This window comes from Amblyomma americanum, chromosome 10 (assembly GCF_052857255.1).
Source record: "Amblyomma americanum isolate KBUSLIRL-KWMA chromosome 10, ASM5285725v1, whole genome shotgun sequence".
NCBI classification, from domain to species: Eukaryota; Metazoa; Arthropoda; class Arachnida; order Ixodida; family Ixodidae; genus Amblyomma; species Amblyomma americanum.
In genome coordinates, this window is record NC_135506.1 from 4,050,896 (window position 1) to 4,078,503 (window position 27,608).

At 50.5% G+C, this 27,608-nt stretch overlaps 1 protein-coding gene across 1 annotated transcript; it reads left to right on the forward strand.

The window, feature by feature from the left end:
- Nucleotides 1-494: 494 nt before the first annotated feature.
- LOC144108797 (lysosomal alpha-mannosidase-like) lies at nt 495-27,196 on the forward strand. Its single transcript, XM_077641978.1, has 24 exons — nt 495-1,028; nt 2,656-2,758; nt 4,554-4,706; nt 6,091-6,284; nt 7,548-7,653; nt 10,147-10,250; nt 10,872-10,922; nt 11,536-11,652; nt 12,414-12,620; nt 13,397-13,457; nt 13,857-13,896; nt 13,958-14,027; nt 15,049-15,304; nt 15,678-15,803; nt 17,179-17,258; nt 18,976-19,191; nt 20,091-20,209; nt 21,935-22,030; nt 22,217-22,289; nt 22,433-22,519; nt 22,866-22,988; nt 23,314-23,412; nt 23,961-24,089; nt 25,878-27,196. Exons 1-24 carry the CDS (start codon nt 927-929, stop codon nt 26,151-26,153), a joined length of 2,988 nt encoding a protein of 995 aa, XP_077498104.1. The 5' UTR covers nt 495-926; the 3' UTR covers nt 26,154-27,196.
- The last annotated feature ends 412 nt before the right edge of the window (nt 27,197-27,608 follow it).

The following is a 27,608-nucleotide window of genomic DNA, read 5'->3' on the forward strand; positions in this document are numbered from 1 at the left end:
CGTGACAATTTATTCGTGGCCGGAAGCGCAGTGATATGGCAAGGGCGAAACGTCGTCGCTGGTCACGTATCCGCGTCGGCATGCACGGAATGAGCTAACCGCCGTAGCTGTTTCAACAGTGAACTGAGAGTATACACACTTGGCCTACTCGACAGATGAAGTTCGTCAAGAAGTGACTGAATGTGCTGGCTTCCAACAATATTCCTAGCTGGTTAGCCTAGTCTGCCTCTCATATCGTGGAAAGTTGCTTGACAGTTGCTCTGCATCACTCCCTCGACTGACGACGCAACCAGCGCAATGTCCCTGCCGTTTTTCACCACGCATGTTGCGCCAAACTCGTCAGGTTTTCTTGACCGGTATGCATGTGCGTACAAATGCGTGTGCATGCTAAAAATCGTTACAGCAGCTGGCGACGCCTCCACGTGAACGACAATACGCCGCGGGCAATAAATGGGGCGCGTTGATCTCTGTTCGGTGTGGGTTGCAGTGAACAATTCAAAGAGCGCGAGGCAGAGTTCAGCGAGGTTTCTTTGCATTTTGCCGTCTTCGGTTTCAGATCCGACCCGCTCGGCGCCTCATCCATCCTTAGTCCGCACCTAGCATTCATTCTTTGCAGGAGTAAAAAATAAATAAGATGCCTGCTTGGAAGCGGCATACCTGTCTTGCAAAACCATAGACGGTAACCCGGATACCAGACACTGGCGCCAGTGTTGCAATGTGAGCCCCGGCAACACGGGACGCCGGCAGGTATACGCGATACGTGTACGTACATCTACCCCCTCCCTCGCGTTTCCCGCATCGACGGCGGAGAATACTCGCTGCGAAGCGCACTTGGAACGTATGCCAACTGGACGAAGGCCCTCTCGTCGTCGTCTCTAGCGTGGACGTCAACTGGCACATCGGGGCTTCAGAATAGGACCGTGGAGATGGCGCAGTGGTGGCTCCTATGGCTTCTGGCGCTCTGCGGAGCGGTGTCCTGCCGCTGGGCGTCTCGCACACGCAAGGATGACGTCGGCTGCGGGTTTCAGGTGATCGCGCACCGATACATCTGCTTTCTGAGGGGAAGAATAGACGAGATGATACATCGAGACGGCCTCTGGGCCTTGGTTTAAAGTAATCTGTCAACTATTTTTCTTTCATTGGAAGTATGGCAGCAGAAAATATAAAAGCACAAAAGGAGAAAAGGTCGGATTTTCTCTTAGGTCTCTCACTGATTTGTGTGTGTGTCCCCAGTTGCGTTAATTGTTAGTCTCAATAGATGGAGATCGGCGCCACAGTTTTGTCATCGCTATAGCCTTAATTATTAAGGAGGTGTCGGGGAAGCCTGTAGTCCGATCGGCATGCGCTCAGACTGACATGAAGTCACTCAGTTACTCGGCAAAAAAAGCCTCGCAACAGAGTTGAGCATTTTTCCTTGTCCCTGCTCCTTTCGGTCATTTTCTGTCGTCTCGTACCAACGCCCACTTCGCCTCGTTTCTCGTCACGAAGTTTCGGAAAATTGGCGATTCTGACCTTACAACTTACAAGAGGGTGTATATTCGAGTGACTGGACGAACGCGGAGGATCGCGAAGGACCGCGGAATGGGCGTCCGGAACTCGGGTAACCAAGAGTCGACAGATGAATGGCTGCAGTTCTGCGGCGGTTCACACAGTCGTGACCTCAGGGCAGAGCGCAGGCAGTAGAGGGTAAAGGGGGAGAGAGTAAAGAGACTTTTCTACTCTTTCGCGCCTTCCTTGAGCAAATTTGGCCCCCCCCAATTTTCATTCCTTGAGCAGGCTGTAAGTGGAGGCACGACCTCTGTAGCTCTGAGGCGTCACTGCAGTCGCCACCCCCTCTGTTCTCATGCCCTGTTCTGTAACCCCTGCTGCATTCCCTTTCTGCGCTGACTGAGACCCGCTGAGGTACGCTCCCCCTCTGTAGCTCTCAACACGCTAGCCATGCCAAGAGCAAGTTCGTAAAGGCAAAAGAATGACAACATGCGCAAAAGTTGCCCCTGGAGGCCGTTCAGCACTCTCCTACTCTTTCTGAAACTGTCTTTGGCGGACGTGGCCGCTTCGGGCTTGCAGCTGGACGGCGACCGTCATCTGCTAGGACAGCCTGGGCGTGACGGGTTGTGCCGCATCCTGCACTATAAGATGCTGACGATATGAGAATCGTTCAAGGCAGCCTGGCTACTTTTGGCGAAGACGAGACTTTTCAGAGACTTTTCACTAATGCGCAAGATAACTAAGTGTGCTGTGTAGGCGCACTATAGGTTAGTACTGCAAGATCACCGCGCCCCAAGACTTGTTGCGAAACATTGCGCACGTGTATGGAAACGTATAAGTGGACGAAAGCTACAGAGTTTTAGCATAGTGGAGAAGTGTTCGCGTGAACGTATACCTGCTGCAGTGCACGCTTCACCTTGCTCCGTCCCGCGCCACTGCGCGTGGGCTGCAGGCACATGCTAATCCGGTATACGTCCTCCGCTAAGCTAAAACTCCTTAATCCAAGTAACGTACGCGTGCATCTTGAGTTCAAAGGATCGGGATAACTCCTTGAAGCGATTAAAAAATCCCCTCCCCCTTTTCTCCTCGCTTGCATTGGCTGTAACGTGACGTCACGGGAGGGCAGTTGTTATTTTGTAGACAAGCTGTCTCCTGTCGGTCGCACAGAGCTGCACCCCCGTGGCGAAGGAGTACCTGAACGTGCACATCGTCTGCCACAGCCACCTGGACGCCGGATGGCTGGAGACCGTCGACAACCTGTTCACCTCCAGTAAGCCGGACAACTAGCGAAACCGTCACGAATAATTCTAGCACAACACAAATAAAAATTTAGGGGTGGTCAATTGGAATGATATGCGTAGGAAATGGGACAGCATTTTCCTTTCACTCGACAGCCTGTTCCGATTCTGCTCCATTTATATTCGCAGTCGGCTCTTTCAATTCTGATGGGTCATTTTTAGTCCGGTGCCTCCCTCCTTTCCCCCTACAAACGGTTGTCACGTGGACAGAGAGGGAACTCCCCCTGCCACTGTTGGCAGGTGGAGGCTTCACACACACGCCTACACCGGACAGTTTTCGCCCTTCGTGACCCTCCCAATGCTATATCACCAAAACGACACACAGAGCCAAGTCTCGGACCACCAACTAGCCCGCACCCTTACCCTGGCGAAACTTTACCGGGTAATCGCGAACCTCTTTAGCTGATGAGCAAAACAACGTGAATGAATGTTTCTAGCGACATAGTTATTGCGACGGAATGTGGCAATGGTTGGCATCCATTTGTGCACAGTGGTGCGGCACACGAGGAATTAAATGCTTTACGGCAAAGTCCTGCTCTTGTGGTTAGGTAGTGCCGGCTAAACCAACACTTTGTTGAACACACTACGCCTTACACAGCAAGCTCCGCAAAGCGATACTTGCTTTGATTACGGGGCGCATCAATATCAGAGTTAATCTTGAATCTAAGAATGGCAGGCTGACGGGTGTAATGTTCTTGTGTGTGTGTGCATGTAATAAGGTTTCTACGGCTGTACTCGTGCACAATCTCTAAGCGGCTATAGCGTTACATGTGGCATCGTTTGATTTTCAGCCACCGATTATTAACCGCTTTACACCAGAATAACGGTCTTTGTGCAAAGGGACGCTAAGGACAGTCGCGTCCGGCTTTTGTGTTCAGTAAAAACCGATTCTGTAGCTCTTTCTGGCTGTGCAGGTGTTTGTCCGGCAGCAAGAAATGCATTTATTGCACGGGAAAAAGGATTTCGAAAAATTTCCGCCACTAGACCGAAAAGGACTCCGTAGTCACCGTATGGAAGTGAATGTGTGTCGTGGCTGTGATCCCCGAGTGGAAAAAAAAAAATCACAGGGACATTAGTTACATAATGTGTTGCCAATGCGATGGCAATACTGTTGTCTCTGCTGGAAGTGATGTCACTTCCTTCCAGTCAGTGGGAGCGCCCCGGCCTGGTGACGTCACTTCTCGTAAGCCAGTCAGCCACTGTGAATGCTTCGGTTTGGTGACGTCACTTCCAGCCAATTAGTGAACTTAGCTCCTGATGATACCGCATTATTATGGCTTGACGCAGCGCAGTTAGCCTAAAAAAAAAAGGCCATTGATGGTTAAACTTGTGTTTCATCTTCTCACTTATAATTAGTAAAAGCTGCACTTTCAGTGACAGTAGCGTCTTTATCATTAGAACGCGGTAACTTAGCGATACGGGCTAGCTTCAATTTCTCTTAATGGTCATTCTAAAGTGCTGGTCCAGCATTATTTCTATGTAGCATTCAGCGATCGAGAACACCTTAATAAGGATTAAAACTTCGCTTTTAAGTGTCTACTAAGTATAGCGCCTCTCCACTCGAGAGTTAGCCTAGCTGTCCCTTTTTTCTGAAATTTGGCGCTCAGATAATAATAGTTATCCAGATTGAGCACAAACCCCCAAAACGCCGTATCGCATGTCACATAGCACGACAAGTAGAACTGTACGATCCTCATGGGTGCATTCTCGCAGCTGCTAATCACGTGAGCAGCGTTGCTTGTCATCGCTAACTTGTCATCTCCGCAGCCATCCAGCACATCTACTCGGGCGTGCGAGAGAGCCTGCTGAAGTACCCCAATCGCAAGTTTGTCAGCGCCGAGAATGTCTTCTTCAGCCGCTGGATGGCGCTGCAGACGCAGCACTGGGCCAGACAGTCCGTCCACGAGCTCGTGCGAGTCGGTAAGCAAGGCGTTTGTCATTTTTAGACGACTGCCCATTGCCACCGTCAACGCCGTAGCCATAACTGCCATCGTCATAATAATAACCATCCTAACTACGTCCTCCGCTGCACGACAAAGGCTTCTTCCGCATCAGTCCACTTAACAAGCTGCGGCCACCTTATCCCCGCAGATTTACTAATCTCTCTGAATCCACTCCGTTACCAGAATGAACCATCGGTTATATTCCCTTCGCACTATGGCGCCGCAAAGATCGTATCCTCCGAGGTAAGGCTGAAAGCGTGCAAATTAGTCCGCACGTGGCATTAAATGATGTCCGTCGATTGAACCCTATCGATCGCTTTTGCTAAGAAGGAAAAGAAACAAAGAAGTTTCGAGCCTCTCCCCACTTTGTATTTTCGTTACGAGCAACCTAAAATACCGACGTTCATCAAAATGAAGCGAAGCAAGGTTTAACACGGGGCCACATGGAGCCATAAGTAAAGGCGCTATTTCACCCGCCGCCTGAATGCTGTCATTCAGCGCGCATTCGACTTCTCCTGTCTTGTTAGAACAAGACGACTAGTGACCGTTGCTGATACCGACGGATCGTTGATGCGTCCACGCTATGTTAAATACGGCTTCTAAAATGCCATTCCCTCAAATTCGCTGCTCGTTTAACAGTGCGCTCATAAGGAGGAAACGGACGTGTCACGAAACTACGACGTGAGCGCCCATTTGAGCGCTCGATGCTATGAACTTTTTGCCTGTAAAGGGTGCTCTGCCGCAAACAAACCTACGCTGTGGCGAAGCTACGATTGCGAGGTTTGGAATTCATTGCGTCAATCAAAGGACAACAATTATTGTGGGACCATAAAAAGAAAGAAAAATAAAGTTTCCCTGCCCGTGCCACTAAGTATAACGGCCTTTAAGGACAGTGCGGGAAGAAGGAAACATCAGAAAAAAAGAAGAAATGAGACAGTTTTGTGGCAGTTCAGAGCTTCTCCCCTTGCGATCTCTAACAGCCCGTGTGCTGCGCCGTCCGTGGCGTTTAACACTCGAGCGAATCCTATTACCGCATCACTCCACATCATTCCACTGCTGCACTGACCCTCCGGCCTCTGTAAACATGTTGGACACTAATGAGAAACGACCAGTGCTGCATTGGCGTCATGGGCGACGTCACTGCGACGCGCCACGCTGAGTGGTCCAAAAATTGACATTACGAGTCGCAGTATAGCAACGAAAAGCGTGCTCTACCAGAAAAAAGAAAGATATGCAATATGTAGAACAAATAATATTACATTCGCGCAAGCAAATGTCGCTGAATCTCGCTCTACGCAGTGGTCCTGCGAGTCTCTCTTCTCCCTTGCACGCGGCCTCGTCCACCGAGTGCGTGTTTGCAGGGCGGCTGCAGTTCGCGGGCGGCGGGTGGACGCAGAACGACGAGGCGGTGACGCACTACTCGGCCATCGTGGACCAGATGACCATGGGCCTGCGCTTCCTCAACGACACGTTTGGCGAGTGCGGTGCCGTCCACGTGGGCTGGCAGGTGGACCCCTTCGGACATTCCAGGGGCTTCGCCGCGCTGCTCTCCGAGGTGGGTGGGTCACGTAGAACGGCGCTCTCATACTTGGCTGCGAGATATTTCCGTTTTCTGCACTACGGTAGACCTTCTGCCTAGAAACGTCGCTCAAGCTAGTTGTACAGTGCAGCTGATAGTACACGGGTAGCATTAAGGCTCCCGTTATGCAGAAAATCCGGCGTAGTCAGCGGAAAGGCAGGTGGGCCTTATGACGTCATCACAATATGCCCACCGTGGAGGTTCAATTAATGACTGGTCGCGAGAGGTTGATCGGGGAGAGCAACCTGGGTCTCACAGGCCCCACCGACCTCGGTGTTTGAACAGCCACCTGCCGAGGCAGTGCAATCGCAGCGGTGGCAGAGTGGTTGAGCATCCACCTCACATGCGGGAGGTGCGGGATTCGATCCCCAGTGCCGCCGGTTACTCACCGGTGACACAATGGGTACAAGCTTTCCCCTGGTCTGGTGCTCGGCTTATTTAGGGTGAAATGCTTGGGAAATGGGTCTTTGACCCCACCTTGAGTAGACGAAGATGCCGTGTGCCAAGATGCTCTTTGGCCACAGATGCCCTTGCGCCATAAAAATCCATCATCATCGGAATCGCTTGAAGGGCAACTGCCCCACGTTCTGAAAATTCCGTGATATTCAAGGATCCATATCTGTATTGACTGTTGGTAAAGCTTGTCAACCACACCCTGTCGTGCATTGTTGGAGGCTGCCAAACACTCGGCGGGCTTTCCTTACGGTGGTGTTGACGTTCTTCCTTCAAAGCAAGCGTTTATGCGTTAGAAATGTGCCGGTGCCGTAGATGACGACGGTGCATGACGACTTCATCTATGTTGTCATGCATGCATTGCACCAACCCACAGTAACAAAATTTAGCAGCTCAGGGTTGGGGTGTCTGGGCATCTATGCCGCTACATTTGCACTAGCAACACTGGTGTGCTCTAGTGAATGACTCGTGGCGTCACGATTTTAGGACCAGTCATCGATTGGCATTCTGACCAAACAGCGTGGCGCGTTGTAATGATGCCACGCGCGACGTCACTCTATTCTGACGAATGAACGTTGCACGTGGTGCGCTACGCCAACGACACCGACGTCGCAGACACGCGAAACGCGGCCTTAACAGGTGTCTCTGCAGTTTCAGTGGTTAGTGCCAGCGTTTCACGTCTAGCTCTCTTTTTTTCTCTCTTTTGTTACGCCTCTGTGGCTAGTTTCCTCCTACCAAGTTGCCCGCTACGCACTCTATTGCGGTTAATGTTTCGGCCCTGCGCAGATGGGCCTGGAGAGCCTGGTGCTGGGCCGAGTGCACCACGTCCTGAGCAAGCGCTGGACCGACTCCAAGAGGCTCGAGTTCGTCTGGAAGCCCTCACCCACGCCCGGTACGAAGCTTTAGGCCTGCAGTTGGTATGCGCGTGAGAGAAGCATCAAGGGGAACGCCTTTGCCGTGCTCAAGAACCGAACTTATGTTCACTTCTGCATCAAACATGAAAGGACCGCAAATATAGGCCTTTTGTCGAGGGGAATACTGCTTGAAGGCAAAATGAACTGGGCCTATATCGATAGCCTGCCACATTATAATAATAAATTAAACACGCTACTGTAAAAAAACGTTCGTTTGTAAGCATAAGTAAATTTTAAAAATTCAGTCATGCCCACCATCAGCCGTTTTCGCAAGCAGGCTGCGATGATGCAAAATGTTTTTTTTCTTGTTCGCGAATTCCTGAGGACCTGATACACCCATTCATTCATTATTACAGCGCAAAGACGGCACAGAACAAGGGGACACAACAACACCGCCATCCACTTTTATTCGGTGATCACGGAGTCTCTTTTGGTCTTGACGTCACGGGTTTGGACCGAGTGGCGGCAAAAAAAAAAAAATGTGTGCAATTTTTAAATTAAATTTTTTTTAGCAACAGATGCGCCTTTTGCTGCCGAGGAAACAGCAACATAGCCACACAGAGCCATGGAATCTGTATCACTGGGAGTTGCTCTTGCGTTCCCTTAAAAAAGGAAGAGCGTGCTTTTCACTCGTGCTTGGCGAGTAATAGCTGAAAACCAAGCCGTCCGTAAATAACAGGGTCCGCGAGCCACGGTTTCGCCCAGCACCTGTCCCTTTGTGTCTCCCTTATCTCTGTACTTCGAGCTATTCACCACCGTTAACGCAGCATAAGTAAGGGTTAAAGCTCCGGATTATTCTGGGCCGACAGAATACGTTCAAAAGTGCGACACGCCCACGGTAGCGAAGAAACTAGGGACAATTCAGCGCGAACGCCACCATACAACACAGCTCCCTCCATCAAGGGTGTCTGAGGGCGGGAGGTTAAAGGTAGTGGTCCTCCCAGCGCAGGTGTAGCTCCCGCGTAGAGTTCGACTTGACGACATGGGTCCCATTTCAACGTTCAAGACTCGGTAAACTACCCCCCCCCCCTTTTTTTTTGTTTTTGTAAAGGGTGCACCACCGCAGAAATATCTATTTTGTGGTGAAACTACCAATCTGGGCCCTGGAATTTTTTTCGTGTTATCCCGAAAAAAAAACGCGAAAAAAACAAACAATGCGATTGCTTTATGACACTTCAGCTCGGGGACGGTGCTTAGAAGCTGTTAGGTGTCATTGCGTGTGTGTGCTTGAGTCATGGAAGCCTTGCAGGGGGCGGCAGAAAGCTAGGTGGGCGGATGAGATTAGGAAATATTCGGGGATACGATGACCGCAGCTGGCGCAGGACAGGGTAAAATGGAGGCATAAGGAAGAGGACTTCGTGCTGCAATGGGCGTATTTAGTCTGATGATGATGATGAATTTGGTTCATCAAACTTTTATTTCATATCATCCTGAAAGCTGGTCGATAGTGAAGTGCTTTTTTATAGCGTTATTTATTGCATCTGGGCATAAGGGCAATTGGGAAGAAAAGAGAAAGAAAAGAGTGTGTGGGTGGGTGTTAAATGAAGGAGAAAAGGTGGGCCGATCTAATGAAGGCGAGGAGGGAGCGATGATGTGGTCCCTGCGTCCAATTATATGAGGGCGGGTTGTGTGGCTGGAGACCCGCTGCTGTCAGGTGCCGAATTCTGGTTGGCTTCAGCGCCGGGCAAACCCACAACAAGTGGTGAATGTCAGCCTCAGTGTCTCGTGAGTTGCAGACTGGACACTCTAGGCGGGCATATAAGTGGCGAAATTGAGACCACGTCCGAGTTATGGCAGGAGTGAGGGCAACCCCGACCCGGATCCTCCGGAGCACAACCGCCTCTTCACGGGTAAGACCGCGGGGGAGGATTATTGCACACGGAGGGACGAGAGCACGTGTGTGGCGCCGGAGGTGTTCTTTTCTTGAGAGAAGGCGGGTAGCATCACCCATGCTGAAGAATTGAGGCATTGATGCGGGTAGGGTCGCCAAGCGGGTTGCAGAATCTGCAGAGCTTTGTGAATTCAGCAGGTCACGTGGGACCCACTCAATTCGAATGGCTTGCGGGATGCGAGCCGCCATGCGGGATGCGAGCCGCCAGGTGATGTGTATTCTGGCAGATTTCTGGGCTGCTGCTGACGCATCGGAGCAGCCGTGCTGCTTGAACCTCGTGAGGAGCCTCGTCGCCTGTTATTTTATTTTAATGTATCAACAGTATTGCCCTCCTTCGGCAAAAACCCGTTTTCCGTCTGTCTGTGTGAAGCCTCCACCTTCCGGGCATCCTATCCTAGTTAAGGGCCCGGAACGTGCCTCCATCGGTGCACCTATTGTCGCCCACCGGTAAAAATGCATTCACCTCTTATGAGTTATTGAAAGCTCCGACTGGTATCGGCATTTCGCACTGTCACTGAAGCTTGATTTAATTACCGCAATTGTAACCGTCCAGTATTTTTTTTTCTTCTGAACTCGGCAGGCTCGAGCCACGACATGTTCACCATGCTGATGTACACTGGCTCCTACACCGCTCCGCCAGAGTTCTGTGTCGAGGATATGTACTGCGCAGTCTACGACAGCAAGGTGCCTATTCTCTCCATCTAGCCGTCACAATACACCCAGTATAGCTTAGTTTTCTCCTCTCAGAGAAACGTGTCACTCCTGCAGACTAATTGCGATTGGAGATCACAGTTCTCACCGCACTGCTGTCCACGGTGTCCTCTTTCAGATACAAAGGGCGTTCTGAGTAGCATTTCTATAGGGTCGTTTCTCCTAAATCAACCTTCACAACGACGAGTGCAAGTGACAAGCTTATTATGCTTTCTCGATGGCGCTATCTGTAATTTTGCCTGAAATTCGCATTTTGCCGGGAGCGTGCTTAAATTTTAAGAAAAATTACGAAAAAAAAACTATCAGTCACGCGACTCGTAAAAAATTAGAAATTTATAATCGTTTCGCAACCGAAGAAGACAAGGAAAAATAAAACGCAGATACAATGCGCCCTGACTTTAAATGTTCATTGTTTTCAATGTTCAGGATCTGCGCTGAAAGTTCAGCCTGTGTGTTCAGCCACGCTGCACAAAATTTGAGAGTACAAAACGGCGAGTTTGCGTTTCAGTCTGTGTTGACAGTATACATCAAAATGGCACTGATTTTAGTAGCATTTCTTTTCCTCTTCTTACTGCTTTCTTTTTCATGATGAAGAGCGCCATGTTCAAGATGGCCGAAGAAGTGCTCAAGCTGGTCTTCAAACAGGTGAGGCAGCATGCACAGAAATATGCTGCACTTATTTCGCCACGAAGCTGGTTTTCAAAAACGTTCACTGCAGCACTGCTTTCCCACCTAACAGCGCTGCAGGGAGTTTTCAAAGTAGGAAACACTCGTGCAATTGGTGCACTCCATGACGTAGAAGATGGCACTGGTTCCCGTCAACGTGACTCAGGATCAACGAAGCCGTTGCAGTTGAGCAAACGAATTCTTTGGAAAACCAAGATTTAAGAAAGTCTTACTGCAACAGGGTAATGAGCGTGGCTAATATTTATCGGAACGCTAAAGCTCGATATGAATAATAACTGCACGACCTTTTTCTGGCAGTCGAGCTTTCGGCATGGCTCTATAAAAAAAAAAGGATAAGCCGAAGGAACCAGCTAACGTCCCTGTAAGTAAGCGTCATGCATCACTCTAGTGAAGCCCTACTTCAACGGAACGCAAAAATTTCACTTATTCATCGAATTTGCCTTCGAGTAAGCATTCCTCGGTGCACAGTAGAAGCAGCGGACGTTATCTCCCGTTTTTGAAAGAGTGGTCGGGCTTAGGCAAGGGAAATTAATTGCCTTTCTCTGCCGTGGCGGGCCGCTTGCTCCCCCAGAGCACAGCCTACGCCAGCAACAATATTGCCATCTACATCGGCGGAGACCTGGCCTTCCAGAACGCCCAGCACTGGTTCAACCAAGTGGACGCCGCCATCAAGGCTGTCAACGAACTGGTGGGTGCGTCGGACGGACACCCGCTGTTTTGCGAGGCACTCAAACATGTTGGCCACTCACTCGCTCATTCACTCTTACTCATTTAATCACTCTTAATCACTCGCTCTCCCTCACTCACGTAGCCCAGACTCTCAGGACGGTGTCAGATACCACCGATGAGCAATCGCTCAGCAATTAGCGGGGTGTCAGGCTGCGCGCCAAACGGTGGTTGCCGTTTAAAATGCTTACTGACCAAACTGAGTATGAACTCCGCGGTTGGAGTTCCTATTTCAGGATCCTGTTGGCCGAAGCTACTACGGCGGCCCTGTTTACCAGCCATTTCTGGGCCCCAGGGCCTGCATTGAACAGGGCGGCGTCCCACTGGTTGGGGATTGGAATCATCATCATCGAGCCCCTAGTTCAGGGCGAAAACTGGCATCCACGCTAGAATTACGTAATGTGAAGAGGCCAACAGTTAAGCGCAGAGGTAGCTACAACAATCCCAAATGCATACATAGCGCAGGTTATATTTAAATTTAGAGAAGCAAACGGAAAGCATATACGGAACATTCACATTATACGCACGAATGGAGAAAAGGCGGTGTCAATCGTTTGGCGAACTAGAAGCAGTGCTTGTGCTTTCAGTTTCTAGCTCACGGACATTTTATAACCACGATTGCATAGGGAGAGTTTTTTGTGGGGGTTGTTTCGTGGCGTATTTTTCACCTCTAAAAGGATACTCTTTGACGTCACAACACTGTGCAACCAATGCGAACTGCAGGCGCGCCGGAAGGGTCACCGTGTGCGCGCAATGTACTCGACGCCGCTGTGCTACCTGGGGGCGCTGTACGCCTCCAACCGATCGTGGCCCGTGCACCGCGGAGACTTCTTCCCCTACGCTGACATGCCGGGACGAAACTGGGTGGGCTACTTCTCCAGCAGGCCCAACCTGAAGGAATACGCCCGATACGCCAACGGATTCCTGCAGGTCCCCCTGTCTTTCCCAGCCTGTCTCTTTGTCTTTCGTGTAGCTCAGTTTGTCAGCCGGTAATGCTGCTTGAATGTCAGCACACAAGGGGCAAGAAAACGACCACGACAGCCAGCGAGGAAAGAGTAGTTTTCCTGTTTGTATGTCACTCTTTATGATGCACCAACTAGCTCAGAAACTTGCTATTCAGTGAATAAACTGTGACCATAATTATGCAGTGTTAAAGCAATGTTGCTCTGATGCCAACCGAAAGCTGTAGTACTACTAACATCTCAACAATGTTCCTGCAATGTTGTCCTACATATGTTACATTAACGTGGCCGAAAGTAAACAGTAACCACACTGATGGAGTATTAGAAACAACATTGCAGCCACACTCCGGCAATAAACTGCGCTACTAGGTATGACTTGATGATCATCTGTTCCATCATGCTACCTTTCAGCCAGCTTACCTATAGGTGGCCAATGGAGGGACGGTTTAAAATGACTGTACACCTAGTACAGCCATTGGGTTGTCGATGAAACGACTGCGTATATGTTGGCCCTTATGCTGTTTCACTGACGCCACGGTAAACATAAGCGAAAGCAGCCTGTACAGTCATCACCTGTCGGTCTTCAGCGCCCCAGGTGCCAGGTGGCTCCTCCTCTAACTGCTTCTTCTAACGCCTGCGTGTTAACCGTTGGTGGCCGCCTGTTGCCCGCATGCCGTTGGTGATCACACCGGCAGCCCTTACCTCCGGAGACTCGACCTCCCATCTTGCTTTCGGACTGCGCAGGCGTGCAAGCAGCTCGTTGTCCTCGGCGGAATGAGGGACGTCTCCAAGACGACGAAGCTCAGTGCGTACATTTCTTGCGACACGCAGAATCACAGAGGCAACGACTCTCTTTCTTGCCAACTAAAATGCCTGTCGTGGTGTTTCATAATAGCTGTGGCGTTCGGTTGTCGAACCTAAGGTCATGGGTTCAATTCCAGCCGCGGTGTGTGCATTTCGATTGAAGTCAGATGCAGAAACAGTCGTGTACTATCCCTCGTCATGTGTCGTGGGCTTGGGTGCTACTCTCGCTACTCAACCAATCCGAATATTTAAAAAAAAGTTTAAAGTGCCACGAGTGCGAGAACACGACCGTGTAGCTCACCGACTGTCACACGGCTGGAAGCTTTCGAAGAACAAGGAGGGCTATAGCGAGTATGTAGAGCGGGGACATCTGAAGGCCAGCTCTTCTTTCTACTTCCAGAGGACGCCGTGGCCATCTTGCAGCACCACGACGCCATCACGTGAGTGGACTAGAAAGGTCATCCCACACCCAGGGGGCGCTGACAGGGCACCTGTTTGCAGGGGAACATCAAAGGCGGCCGTGGCGCGTGACTACAGCCGGATGCTCACCGCGGGCATCGCCGACTGCGAGGTAAGCAGATTACTGACTTCCGGTCACGCACACGTGCTACCTCTCTCCCAAAACGACCGTCCTATCCCTTCTCATCCCATGACATCACACACCGGTGATGATGATGACGGCTGGTGCATCTTTCAGATCCGAAGGGGAAGCAGATCCTTGGACCCGATGCAGATATGTGCCCTTAAGCTTGTCGCCGGAATGACTATATATATAGTATAAAGAGGAAGCAGCAACCCTGGAGTGCCCGACTGATGTTGCACTAACGCGTCCAGACGGCGTTTTGCTTTGTAAAGCGTGCTTCGCTGCATTGTGACCAGGTGTGCGGAGAAGCAGATCTACATTCTATAATGTGTGATGTAACAGAACGCCGCCTTGCCAGGTACGATTGTTAAGGCAGTAACGGTCATGCACTCTCCCAGACACTAAAACGTACTAAACTACGACGTGTGAGTGCCCGTACTGTGTGCGCCTAATGAGTCGGAAATGGTTCACATACAGGTGAGAGTGCGCAGTGATAGGATGTACATTCACGGTATGTATATTTTGGGGTGAACAGTAACATAATCAAGGCGGAAGGGAAAAAAAATATGCGATGAAAATAAACGACACTTAGAACATAAACGTACACATGTCCGCTACTCAAGGGCTAGAAATAGAGAATAAGTTATTTAAAAACGGTGATTTTCAAACTGGAATCTCCGCGAGGGGCAGCATTACTTGTGCCGAATTGTGAGTGACGATGCAGAAGCAAGTAGGAAAAACTCGTATGTTTCTTTGATTTACGGTGAACACGCTAAGACTGCTGCTGTTGATGTTGGTGGGGGTGATCTCGTGTTCTTGGGTGTGGTATTGAAGGCCGTAATGCGGTTGTTCTACTGAGGACCCAATTCGGCTGGTAACGAATTGATGAGAGATAAAATTAGTTATTTAATTAATTAATCAATGGATGAGTAGACCAGTGAGTGAGGGAGTGAGTGAGTGAGTGGAGTGAGTGATGTGAGTGAGAATGAATGAAATGCGACTACGACAGGAGGCCATGAGCAACGCGGTGAACCGGCTGGCGGACCCTAGCGGCGACCTCCCGTGGCGCTTCTGCCACGCGCTCAACGTGAGCGAGTGCCCCTACTCGGAGAGGCTGGACCTGGCCGAGACGGACGGCGAGTTCACGCTGCTCGTGTACAACCCCTCGTCGACGGCCCGGTCGACCTACGCCCGCCTGCCGGTGGTCGGAGGACTCTCCTTCACCGTCCAGGGACCGCAGGGGGACGAGGTGGACACCCAGGCGAGTCTGTCTCTCCTTGCCCTTCGAATTGACAGCGCTAGGCTAGGCTAGCTATACATGTCGCCATATTCACTTCCACACAGCCAAGTCCTCTAGAGTCAGTTTAGACATCGCGAGTTTGAATCCAGTGGCGAGCACAGTACGTGTGCCCGCTATTGGAAGCCTGTAAATACGATGCCCAGCCTGTTCATCTCGTTCCGGTCGTCATGCTGTCCATTATTGCGACTAGGCAATAAATGCGCATCTCGGTGCCGGACAATTAAGCACCAGGATATCCAGAAAAGAACGAAAAAATGAGATGCGCTCAGTGGCCCTGTGATCAGTTGCTGCTTCTTGCAATCGAGGCGGCCACCAACCGCACTGCCTCTGCCAGGCAGTGCCTCTCCTCGTGAGCCTGCTCAGGATCCCCGAGCGCACGGGCGGGCTGGCCAAGGCGGAGCTCGCCTTCCCCGTCGCGCTGCCCCCGCTGGGATACGCCGCCTACCGCGTCACGGCGCAGAAGAGTGAGTAGGTGCCACGCGCATGCGCAGTCTCAGCACACTGCTGTCTACGCTTCTCTTTCCCATTTGCCGCGTGCTCCGAATCCGTCCGATTTAACCACAGCCTGCTTATGGGGAGACGCGGCTTTCAGCTATTTTTTAATTATTTTTTTATTTATATATTTACGCGAGATTTTTCAGCGTATTAGAAATAAGCTTATGACTACTCTCGCAAAGCTTCACTGTTATATCTTCAGATAATTGTTTTCTATCCTAATGTTTCCCTCTGAATCTTTTGAAAGGGCTAAATGAGTTAAGTAAATGTGGCAGAAGGCTAATTCAACATTCATTACGCATTCGTACTGGCGTGCTACAGGTGAGGTCCAGACATTCTCTTAGATTTCGCGAAGCACGGATTTCGGTTTTGAATTTTTCGCGATGCAGTGTCCGTTGACGTATCTGTTGTGAGAAAAAAAAAATTCATACAAGAAACCTAAAATTCACACATTTGAAAAACAAATAATGTCTCGATCTGCACTACGGTACTAGGAGTGCAACAACACAAGCGGGGTCAAAATAGATAAAATAGTCGTGAAGAAGTCTGCTGCCCAAGCTGAGTGTCTTGGAAAAAAAAAAAACCTTAACGAGAAACACCCGCTGTTTGAGCATTTCCCAGCAATACACAGCCTCCGCAGTGCACGAAACAATTTTCATAGAGTACTTCCCGGTCGATTTCAGCAATGAAACTTCGGGACAGCACTAAAAAAAAAAACGAGGTATAAGAGCGGATACAACTTTCAAAAAATAAATTTTTGGCCATCTTTGGGGGTTTCAAAGCCGCGTCCCCCCTTAATGAATTGTACTGCATTCTTGCAACAGCATCACCGACCGCAAACCAGAAGACAGGAAAAAATCGATAAGCATTCACCAATTTTTCATATTATGCTTGCGAGCTGTGTTTTCTTTTACATGCAAAAGTAACGGAGATGCCACAAGCGCATGATGCTCAATAACTTAACGTATCGACGGCAGTCGACTTCGCTGCGTACTGGCTACACAACTTGTTCGTGTTCGATGCGGTTTGAAAATCTCGAGAGTGGCGCGTGACGTCAGAAGTCGTTCGACTTGCTCTGCGACTTACGTTAGATTTATTCTAATCACTCGCGACTCACTAGTACTCTCAAATACTCGTCCACTTGCCGCCTAATAGCCTCTCTACTTCCGTGGGCGAGTCAAACCTTAAAGTTTCATTGAACACAATCGCGTCCACCCCGCTTTGTCCGTGTTCACGAGCCTGCATATTTGTATAGCTCCGTGAGACTGCTGCTTTAAACTGAGCCACACGAAAGGAGGGAAAGCAGACGCTCTGCAACCCCAGTGTAATTCCTTGCATTTTCAGAGAAAGACGAGGTGCATTTTCCGTCGTCGTCGCTAGAATTTCTCCAGCTTGAGCCCGAGCAAAGATTCATCGAAAATGAGGTGAGCTGTCGAGAGCGGAGCCATTTCTGCGCTTCGGTATTAATTTCCGAACGCAGCAACCATCTCTGTTCTAGCGTGACGAATTCTAGTGCCGCTGGACTGGCGTCTCATAAGCCAGGCAAAGCAGTGAGAATGTGGCGGCGTAGACGAAAGCAGCGCCACAAGCTTTCAGTTTAAACTTACAGCTCTGGTGGGAAAATGCCGCTTGCTTGTTTACAGTAGACTCTAGCGCTATCTTTTATGCTCAGTTCTGGAATTGATTTCTTTAACCAGCATTTCGAGACAAAAAGATTTTTCAATGGAAGAAAGTTTATGAGTGCGTTTTTTTTTTCATATATTGTAAGCTTTCGCTATAACAACCAATATAACTGCAGATCTCCCGCAGGCAGGCTTGCATTTTTTATATTAACGTTTTTGCTGTCGTCGAAAGAGTTCCCCGTTGGTTTTCTGTGGCAGCCATAATTGCTCGATGATGGAAAAACTTTAAGCAATATTCTGCTGCGCATCGAAAGAATGGACCATTACCTTCAATATTTCCATAACAGTACCTTGCAATATTCCACTTTTCAACAGTTCTGGCCAAGAATGTTGGCCATGTACGTGCAGTAAATGTCGTTCCACTGCAAGGATCGCTTATGAATTTGCACAGTGTTTGTAAGTCTCTTTTTCAAGGGACACTGAGGATAAACAGATGTTGGCGTGTATTGATGGGCTACGGTGTTTTAATCAAACAAAGGCAACACTACACCGCCATTCACTTCTAACGGTGGAAACCCGTCCATTTCGCTAAGAACGTCACGAGTTCGAATCGACCAGCGGAAAGACTTTTGAACAAAATTTCCACGGTTATAAATACGTCTTTTGCTAGCGGAAAAACGTCAACGTCGAAAAAACGGCAAAGAGAATTGCGGAAGAAAAGGCCCAAATTTGTTGAGCCACAGTGGCGTGTGTAATTGCGTTTTCGAACTTGGAAAAACTGATAAGGCAATGACTAATGGTCGGTTACAAATCTCTAACTGAAATCAGGCACCTATCTGCAATATGTGAAATGATAACATCTAGAATTTAGTTAATACACTACTAGCTAAATTATTCACGTGTTTTCTGACGTCCGCCTGCAGAAAGCTTCCCTTTGCCTCAAACACCCCATTTTTAAACATTAGTGGCGAGGTTCCCTGAAACACGTGGTATAAAAAGTGCTTGCAACCTTCCAAGCGGAGCACCTGAATGCGTAGTGAGGCCAGAGTTTGTCCACGGTTAATTCGAAGTTGCTGTAGAGAGCAAAGAAAGGGAAGGGGCCGCCAGCAATGATAATGGCGATGGTAATGTCGGCCTTACGTTTTGCATCGATGGGTAAACAACGAACTATTAGCACTACGGCTGCCTTGGTTTGTGTGACGCATGCAGGTCCATTCAAGTCGCCGTTAGGGTCGCTGGTCTGATCATCTGCACTGTTCGATTGAAAAGAGTGGCAAATTGAGCAGTGCACAAGCATCATTGCACACCTGGTCAAGTAGAAACAGAGCACATGCGACTGTTGATAGAGAGCGTTAGATATATTATCTACAAAGCATGCCACACACGCCGCGATTCAGACAGTTAAAAATGCATAGCTTCGGCCATGTCCTCGGTGGTGCTCACGATATAGTGGTGGCATAGCTTAGCGAGTAAGTTCAGTGCATATAGGGCATTCGTATCGCCGTCGCTTTTCTCGCAGCGCTACCGGCTTGAGCTGGACACGACGAGCGGGCTGCTGCGGCGCGTCACCCTGCTGGGCCAGGAGAGCGGCGTGCCGCTGCGCCAGTCCTTCTACGCGTACTCGGTGGACATGCGAGTCAGAGCAGGGACCGTGGCGGGGGGCGCCTACTCCTTCGACCCGGACAGCAACCGACCCGTGGACCTGGGGAACAGGGTCACCTACCGAGTGGTGCAGGCAAGCATCTCTCTCTCTCCTTCGGTCACAGAATGAACAGCTGTTGCAGACTGATGCGATCCCGCTAAATCTGCCTGCTGCAGGATAAATTTAGCCATGTAATGCTCACACACTGAAAGCCTCAGATGAAAGCTGGTGAACCTGCAAGATTTCGATCATCGCCGTTTACTTCACCCGTAAAGGCCGAAGGGACACAGCATAAAGGGGGATGATATGCAACAGAGAAGACACACCGTCACCCAACGTCAACTAGAAATATTTAGTTCACAGGAGGCAATATAACAGTGACAACAAAACAGATAAATCGTAAAAGTGGTAATTTAAATCACTTGGAAAGGTCAGTGACCGACGAACAAAGTTTTTCAGGATTTGTGTCAGGATTTTCAGGATCAGTTTGTTCCATGATCGAACGGCCACAAGTAACGGTGAGGAAGAAAGGGAAGACGTACGCGCGAATTGAGGAAAAAAGTTTTCAAGGGTTATCGGCTCTAGCAGGAAAAAGGGTAGAAGGTCAACTAAACTGGCGGTGCATATTATAAAATATTTTGCGAAAAAGTATTGTACCTTGAGTATTGCGTCTCTCAGATAAAGCAGAAAGACATGTCAGAAAGATAAAGGCTCGGTTGATGTCAGAAACACTAGATGTTCGGTTGTAATTACGATAGGATGTGCAAGGCTCCTTTATTGTGCGAAGTGTCGAGGCGGTTGGGCACAGTTCGAGAACGAGGGTCCGAGATTAAAGAGGCACATTCTAGTTTATACCTAAAGAGGCCCTTTGTAGGAAATCAATTCAATGTTGATGCTACAAGAACGCAAAGCCTGTTACGCGTTTCGTTTGTTACAGCTGCTGCAGTGAAAGCGCGAAGTGCACTCATTTGAGGTGTCCTCCTCTCACGCAGGGCCCCTTCGTGTCGGAGGTGCACCAGATCTTCGACCAGTGGCTGTCGCAGGTGATCCGCCTGTACAAGAACAGCCCCTTCATCGAGTTTGAGTGGATCGTCGGACCGCTGCCCAGCAGGTGGGCGGGCTCCTTTATATATTATAGCGATTGGCATGGTCGCCCAGTGGTACGTGACAGACACACATGGCTCCTGGCACTTCCTATGGCTTCGATGAGGCGTCCGTAGGCAGCAAAAAATGTGGTGGAAAGGGTCACTCGATCCGCAGGAACGGCCGGCAAGCTGTTTCGCTCAACTATTCGTACATAACTGCAAGTAGCCCGATATAACCTGCGACCCTTGGCTCGCAGTATCATATGTGACTCGGGTTAGCCTAATCCCCTCCATACCCCCTTTTTTTCGTCGCTGTTTCCGTAACGGCCTCCACGGATTTCATCAATCAAAAGAAGAAAGCCTTCGAATGCACCAGATGTGCATATTTCTGCATGAAAAAAAAAAATCACCCAACTCATCCACAGATGCGACAAAATGCAACGTTAGCCATTTCCGCTGAAAATTGTAAATTGCGGGGTTTTACGTCTTAAAGCGGCATGTGGAATATGAGGAACATCGTAGTGGAGGGTACCGGATTAATTTAGACCGACTGGGGTTCTTTAACGTGTGCTGACATTGCGCGGCAAATGGGCATTCTTGCATTTCGCCTTCATCGAAATATGGCCGCCCTGGCAGGGACTGAACCCGACATCTTGGGAGCAACAGCCAAAAAACCGAAGCCACTGAGCCACAGCGGCAGGCTTCTCCGTGGCACTGATTATGCGTATTGATTTGATGTGCCCGCTTCGCGATCGGAGAAGAGGGTGGTAAATGTTCGTGGTGGGAGGTACAGTCAGGGACAAAATTCTTTGGACCGCATGCTCAGTAAACGAAGCCGATAGCTGTTTTAACGGGACAGCGTTAAGCCTCCCGTTCTGCAGAAAAGCGGACGTCGTCGTCGGCGTTGTGAGCGATAAATCCCCAGATAAGCAAGCTAGGTTGGCCACCTAGGTCACGTGACCTTGTGGCGTCATCACAACCTGCCCACCGGGTTGTAAGCAAACTGCCCACCGTGGCAGGTGGCAGTTAAATTAATCATTGGTCACGAGAGGTTGCTCGGGAAGAGCAACCTGGGTCGCACAAGTCCCACCGGTGGCAGCGGCTGGTATGAGAACTCCCGGGGATCTATAAATGTAAAGTCGAGGATGACCAATTCCGCATATACGGACATTAACCCATTGACGCTATCGCGTCGTTAAAAACACCCTCCACTTTTTATTAGCCCCGGCTGGAGACCGCACTTATGGAGGTGCAAGAACAGGATTTTGACTTTCATCTTCACAAGTCTGGTCTCCAGCCTGCGGCTAGTAACAGCGCTATATCAGCTTCGTTTACGGAGCACGCGGTCCATTTAAGAAAAATTCGTCCAGGTCCGTTGTTCGAACCCGGGACCGCTCTACCAGCTGAGCTAACCGGGACTGTTAGCATATCACTATCGCTATCGTCAATCAACACACACTCGCTGCTTCTGATCTGCACTTTTAGCTGGTGCCAATTTGTTCGCGCCGCTTCCTGCGTCTTTCTGTGCACTACGCTAGATGGCGCTGTAGGTGCTAACTTTCGTTCAGTAAAGGTGCAAAATGCACTGCTTCTGTTCGCTCCAGCTACCCATAAGTCCACAGTGTACACCTAGCGGCCCGTCTGTTCAAGCGTGACCTTCGAACTGATATCTCTGTGTATGTGAGGCATGAGACGAGCAGTGACATCAAATTTTTTTAGCCTTCCCTCTCTTGTTTCTTGCATGTGGAAAGCGCGGGCATGGATGTGGCGACACGCTACGAGACAGCGCTGGACAACGAGGGCGTCTTCTTCACCGACTCCAACGGACTCTTCAGCGTCACACGCAGGTGCGCAGACACGACATTCGCTGAGGCATGCACATTTCACTGGCGTCACTATATCCTGCGTCCAGTGAGCACTTCTGGAAACAATACAGCTAGAATGAACGTTCTCTTTTTGTTTTTCTCGTTTCTCCTCCGTTACGGCTTGTCCGAATAAGACGCCGCGGCGCTGTCTTTCTGTCGAGCGCGCAGAGTTAACGATTCCCTGGAGCCTGAAACGGTGGCCTCCAGCTACTACCCGGTGGTCTCGTGGATCTACATCAAGGTACGGACACGAGAGGACAGTGCACGTACGCTCACGTCAGGTGCCGCTGCTGCCACTGAGAATGTTTCTCGAGGCTCATAACGTTCGGGAACAAGAGCATTAGGCCTCGTTGTAGGAGTGACGTCATCATCTCTCCCGCGCAGAACCACGCTGAGGAGCTGCAGATGACGGTGATCCCGGACAGGCCTCAGGGCGGCACCAGCTTCGAGCAAGGGACCATCGAACTTATGGTCAGTCCCTCCTCCGACTCTATACTATACAGGCGACGTGGCGTTTAGATTGGAAAATAAGGCGGCCAATCACTACTCCCACGACCATCAAAAGCTAGGCTGGTGTCAGCTTCTGCCAGGCCGCCGATAGAATACTGATGACTTTTTCCTGGTCTTGATGTAATTGTCCTGGTCCTTGACGTACTTAATACACTTAATACATCAAGTACAATGGAGATGTTCATCAAGGTATGATGCGTCAAGGACAAAGATGGGTTCTTGATGCACTTAATTGTCCGGGCTTCTAAGCGCCGCCAGCAGACTGACACGTATACATAAGGCTGCAAGATTTCTCGCGCATGCGCAGCTGCACCGGCGGTACAACATCGACGACGACCTGGGCGTGGAGGAGCCCCTAGATGACCGCGGCATCAACGACGAAGGCATCATTGCCAAGGGGCGACACAGGCTCCACCTGGGGACGCCCAGGGTGAGTACACTCTGCGGATATAGTAGTCGGTGCAAGACGGGGACTGAGCGACTGCCTCATGCGACGATATGCGTACTTTTTCAATTCAGAAATGCATTGCAGGGCTAGCTTTCCCTCAACACTGATGAACCCTATCGCAGCGGCCGCTTGCACCTGTCGCGCGCCGCAGACAGACGGATTGTAGCTCGGGAGGTGGCACAGTAGGACAGGCGCGCATGCGCGGAGCGGCCGCGTGCGAAATTCGACTTGAAGCGTGTGCGTATTCTCGTAAGGCCTTTGCCGGGACGCAGCCGGCCATTCCTCACCGGAAGTCGGTACGACGCAGGAGGCCGCCGACGTTCTGCGGACGGCGGCTCTGCAAGAGGTCTACCGGCCCGTCTACATGTTCTACCCTTCGCCGCTTCCGCCCAACGCCAGGAAACAGGTGGGTGGCCGCTATTTGCAGTGACCGATTCCAGGTCCGCACTGCTCGAATCATCAACGTTTCCAACTGGCCGTTCTTGGCTCCTTAATGAAGGAAAATTTTAATAATGATCTTTTTGGAGTAAATCGCATGGCTGGGTAAAGGAAGATAAGCCCTGCGGATGGCACTAATACTGCAAACAGAGAAATCTAACACCACAGTTATTCGATCACTTGGTGGCTTCGCCCGTTGACACTTCACGCAGTTACAATAGTAAGGCTCGTTGATATCGCGCTGTATTAAGCTAACAGCGCACGGGCGTTACTGTAGATAGGTGCCCTTGTTCTCTCTTTCATGTAAAATAACGCATCTTTCGCTCAATATTTCCATTTTAATTTTGTGCTTATATATTCCCGCTACTTCGCTAACGGTACCGTGGTAAGCACCCACGCATATTTACGAGCCGCACTCGCGTGAAAAAACTTCTTTTTTCCCCCTAACCGGCGGTTAATCAGTTTCGAGGCCGACAGTGGGGTCCCGTGAGTGTGGCAATAAGCGTGTCTCTGCAGCACTCGGAGCTGCGCGTGCCACTACCCCGGGGCGGCCACCTGATGACCCTGGAGGGCACCGAGGACGGCCGGGTGCTGGTGCGCCTCGAGAACGTCGGCCGCGACATCGCCATCAACGTGTCCGTCACGGTGCGTCACGAATGGTGCAGCGCATGCATTGAAGGGGCTCCTGAAGTTGGCCCGTATCGATAGGCTGCGGTGTTTTGAAAACGAATACTACTTTCGCTGTGAACGGGGCTTTCGTAGGCTACAGAGAAGATGTGAAAATTAAAAACCGGTGTCACCACCAACGGTCTAGGCAAGCAAACTGCGATGCGTCGAGGGAGAAAGTTTCTTCTTTTTTTTCGTGCGGATCCCTGAGCCTAGGCTAAACTGCCATTCACATCTCAATGGTGATCACAGAGTCCTTCTTGGTCTTGACTTCACGAGTTTGAATCTAGAGGCGGGAAATTTCTTAAATCCTATTTTTGCGATGATAAGTGCGTGATCAGCTTAGCCAGAAAGGTAAACAGAATCTAATTTTACGAAAAACGAGTATTGTATAAAGTTGTCCTCAGCGTCCCTTGAATTCGTGGGAATTTTCTTTCTTGTCCTTTAATTTATCCACCTCTGTTTAACATACGATGCCCGCCTAGTAACTCTTCTTAGCCCTCAAGAGGAGTTGCAACCATGGCCCGGAAGCGTTCACAAGAAGAAAGAGAAGGAACTCTGCGTTTAAAATTTGCAGCGTTGCATTTTGTTCACCTTGTTTTGTTCATTGTACATGGTGCCAAATCACCGCCGTGATGTTCGTGCTCTTCCCTTAATGGAAGTAAGAGGCCCCGTCATATGTCATTGACGGGTTCCGCCTCGGGGCCTCTTAATTCAATATGGATTCTCAAAATTCCGTACGTTTTCCGTATAGCTGATATGGGTTATGTGGAGCATACGGACTTCGTACGCGGAAAAGTCAATATTCATACGGACCTCGTGTGACGTCATGCGCATAATGTGGAAACTTGCGGACTGGATATAGAAACCGTGCGAAAAACGTATGGAAAGCGTGTGGTTTATGGGGGTTTAACGTCCCAAAGCGACCCAAGCTATAAGAGACGCCGTAGTGAAGGACTCCGGAAATTTCGGACCACCTGGGGTGCTTAAAAGGGGCCCTGAAACGCCTTCCGAGGAGAGCACATTAACTCACTTAATCACTGCACTGTGTTGCCATGAATACTCTTCTACACGCAGCAGACGTCCCACAATCACGCGTCAAAGTTGGCGAGCCCTTCCCGGCGACTTCTTCATGCTCGCACCCTCCTCCGTCCCCCGCATGTGCGTAGACATGGTGAGAGGTGGCCATAGGTTAGATTCTTTCAGACGTCAGGCAGCTACCGTGGCCGCGGCCAATAAGCCGCTTAGCTACGGCGGGTCGGGAAGCTGCGCTCCCAGAGGTGGGTCGGCGAAGGAGCGCCTACCTTCCAGCGTGCAAAAAGTGACGAGCGGAGAGGGAAAGGCGCGATGACGCTGAAATTCAAATTTTAACTGCTGATAACTCAGCTTCTACAAAGCGCATTTAAAAAATTCTTGTTGGACACTATTCGTGAAGCGGCGTGCTTCAATATACCAGGCATGCCGCAACTTTATTAGAGCCCCCCTCACAGCCCCTTTAACGTGCACTGACATCGAACAGTACACGGGCCTCTATAATTTCGCCTCCATCGAAATTCGACCGCCGCGGCCGGGATTGAACCCGCGTCTTTCGGGCCAGCAGTCGAGCGCCATAACCACTCAGCCACCGCGGCGGCTGGAAAGCGTGTGGATTTTCGTGCATTCTTCCATATTTCGTATATGGACTCCGCGTTCCCATAACTGCATATGCGCCACCATCGGCACGTTTCACTGGAGTTGATGATGATCCGCACGCCACCTTGCGCGCAGCACCTGCTCCACTCGTACCTGCTGCTGGACGCCCGCGAGACGGTGCTGTCGGCGCACCGCTACCAGAGCGAGGTGCAGCGGCGACGCTGGCCCCACGCCGAAAGGCAGCAGCACCAGGAGAGCCCGGGGGCCGCACCGGACGACTACGACTTCCTGGCGCAGCAGGCAGGACGGGAAAACACCCTGGTCAACCTGCAGCCGGGACAGATACGCACGTTCCTGGCGACGCCCAAGGCTTTCAGCATGCCGCCGCCAGCGGGAGGAGGACGTCCCTGACCGCGATGACCAAGCCAACGCCACGCATAAAAAGTGGTTAACGTGGCTTTGCGGAAACCATGCATGCTCGCGTTGTACTGCGTTGCCTGAGGTAACGCTCGCCGGGCAGGAGCGTTCTGTTCACGCCACCCATGGTCTGCATTTCTCGTTTTCTTTCCGAATTCACACTGCCGAAGAAGGTCCTATTCTTTCGCCAGTTTCGAGCATTGCTCTATCGAACGTGCATTTTTCCGACAGCACCCATAGCGCTCCATATTTCCGTTACAATATGTATCAGCAGCGCGAACACAAACAGGAAGATGGTGATGAGGAGGAGGATGTCCTCGGGCTTAATGGCACATACCTACGGCGGGGGATTGGCCAGAGGATGCAGATAGGACAGAGCGCTTGTTCTTTCTGTTTGTGTTCACGCTGCTGATACATATGGATCGCAACCAACTAGCCCGGCAAATGGTGTTATCCGACTAGCGCGTTCCGCACTCGCCCCGTCCGCGTTGGTGGCGCTTTTCTTAACGGGACACTGCACTGAACCGCCTCTCGCCCGTGCCCAGTTCGACGGTTAGGGTATGGCGCCGGGAACTTGTCAGCCAAGTTTCATCCCCACGCGGTGCGCACAGCTCACGAGCCAAGTGCAAAGGAACCGTCCTGTCACGGAGGCTTTGCATTTCAAGATATATTCATGCGGTCAAAAAGCAGCCAGCGCCACCTGTCATAATAGTGCAAGGTTACCAGGGGTCACGGAGACCGGATGCAGCGGCGGCGCCTCTTTCACGGGGACAGTGACAAATAAACTGCAAAAACGGCCGGTATCTTTGATTTGGAAGAAATTATTCCGTGATGACATCCCTCGAAAAGTGCCACACAGTTTCCAGGTGCTTTTCGAAGGTGTGCTTCAGGAAACATCACGTGAAGGCGAAGAAGGCCGCATGTCCTCCTCTCCCAGGACTCGAACTTGACGCAATTCGATATCTAACAAAGTTCACCTGCTGCGCCGCCGTCTCACTGTTCTGCAAGGAAAAAAGTCCTAAAGGGGCTCTGAAACGCCTTCCGAGGACAGCAAACTTAATCGCTGCACTGTGTTGCCATGAAAACCAGAGCCAAATAATACTCTTCTACACGCAGCAGACGACCCACAATCACGCGTCAAAGTTGGCGAGCCCTTCCCGGCGACTTTTTCATGTTCGCACCCTCCTCCGTCCGCCGCATCAGCGTAGACAAGGTGAGAGGTGGCCATTGGTTAGATTCTTGAAGACGTCAGGCAGCTACCGCGGCCAATAAACCCCCCACTCCCAGAGGAGGGTTGGCGAAGGAGCGCCTACCTTCCAGCGTGCAAAAACTGACGAGAGAGGGAAAGGCGCGAAAACGCTGAAATTCAAATTTTAACTACGGATAACTCAGCTTCTACAAAGCGCATTTAAAAAATCCTTGCTGGACACTATTCGTGAAGCGGCGTGC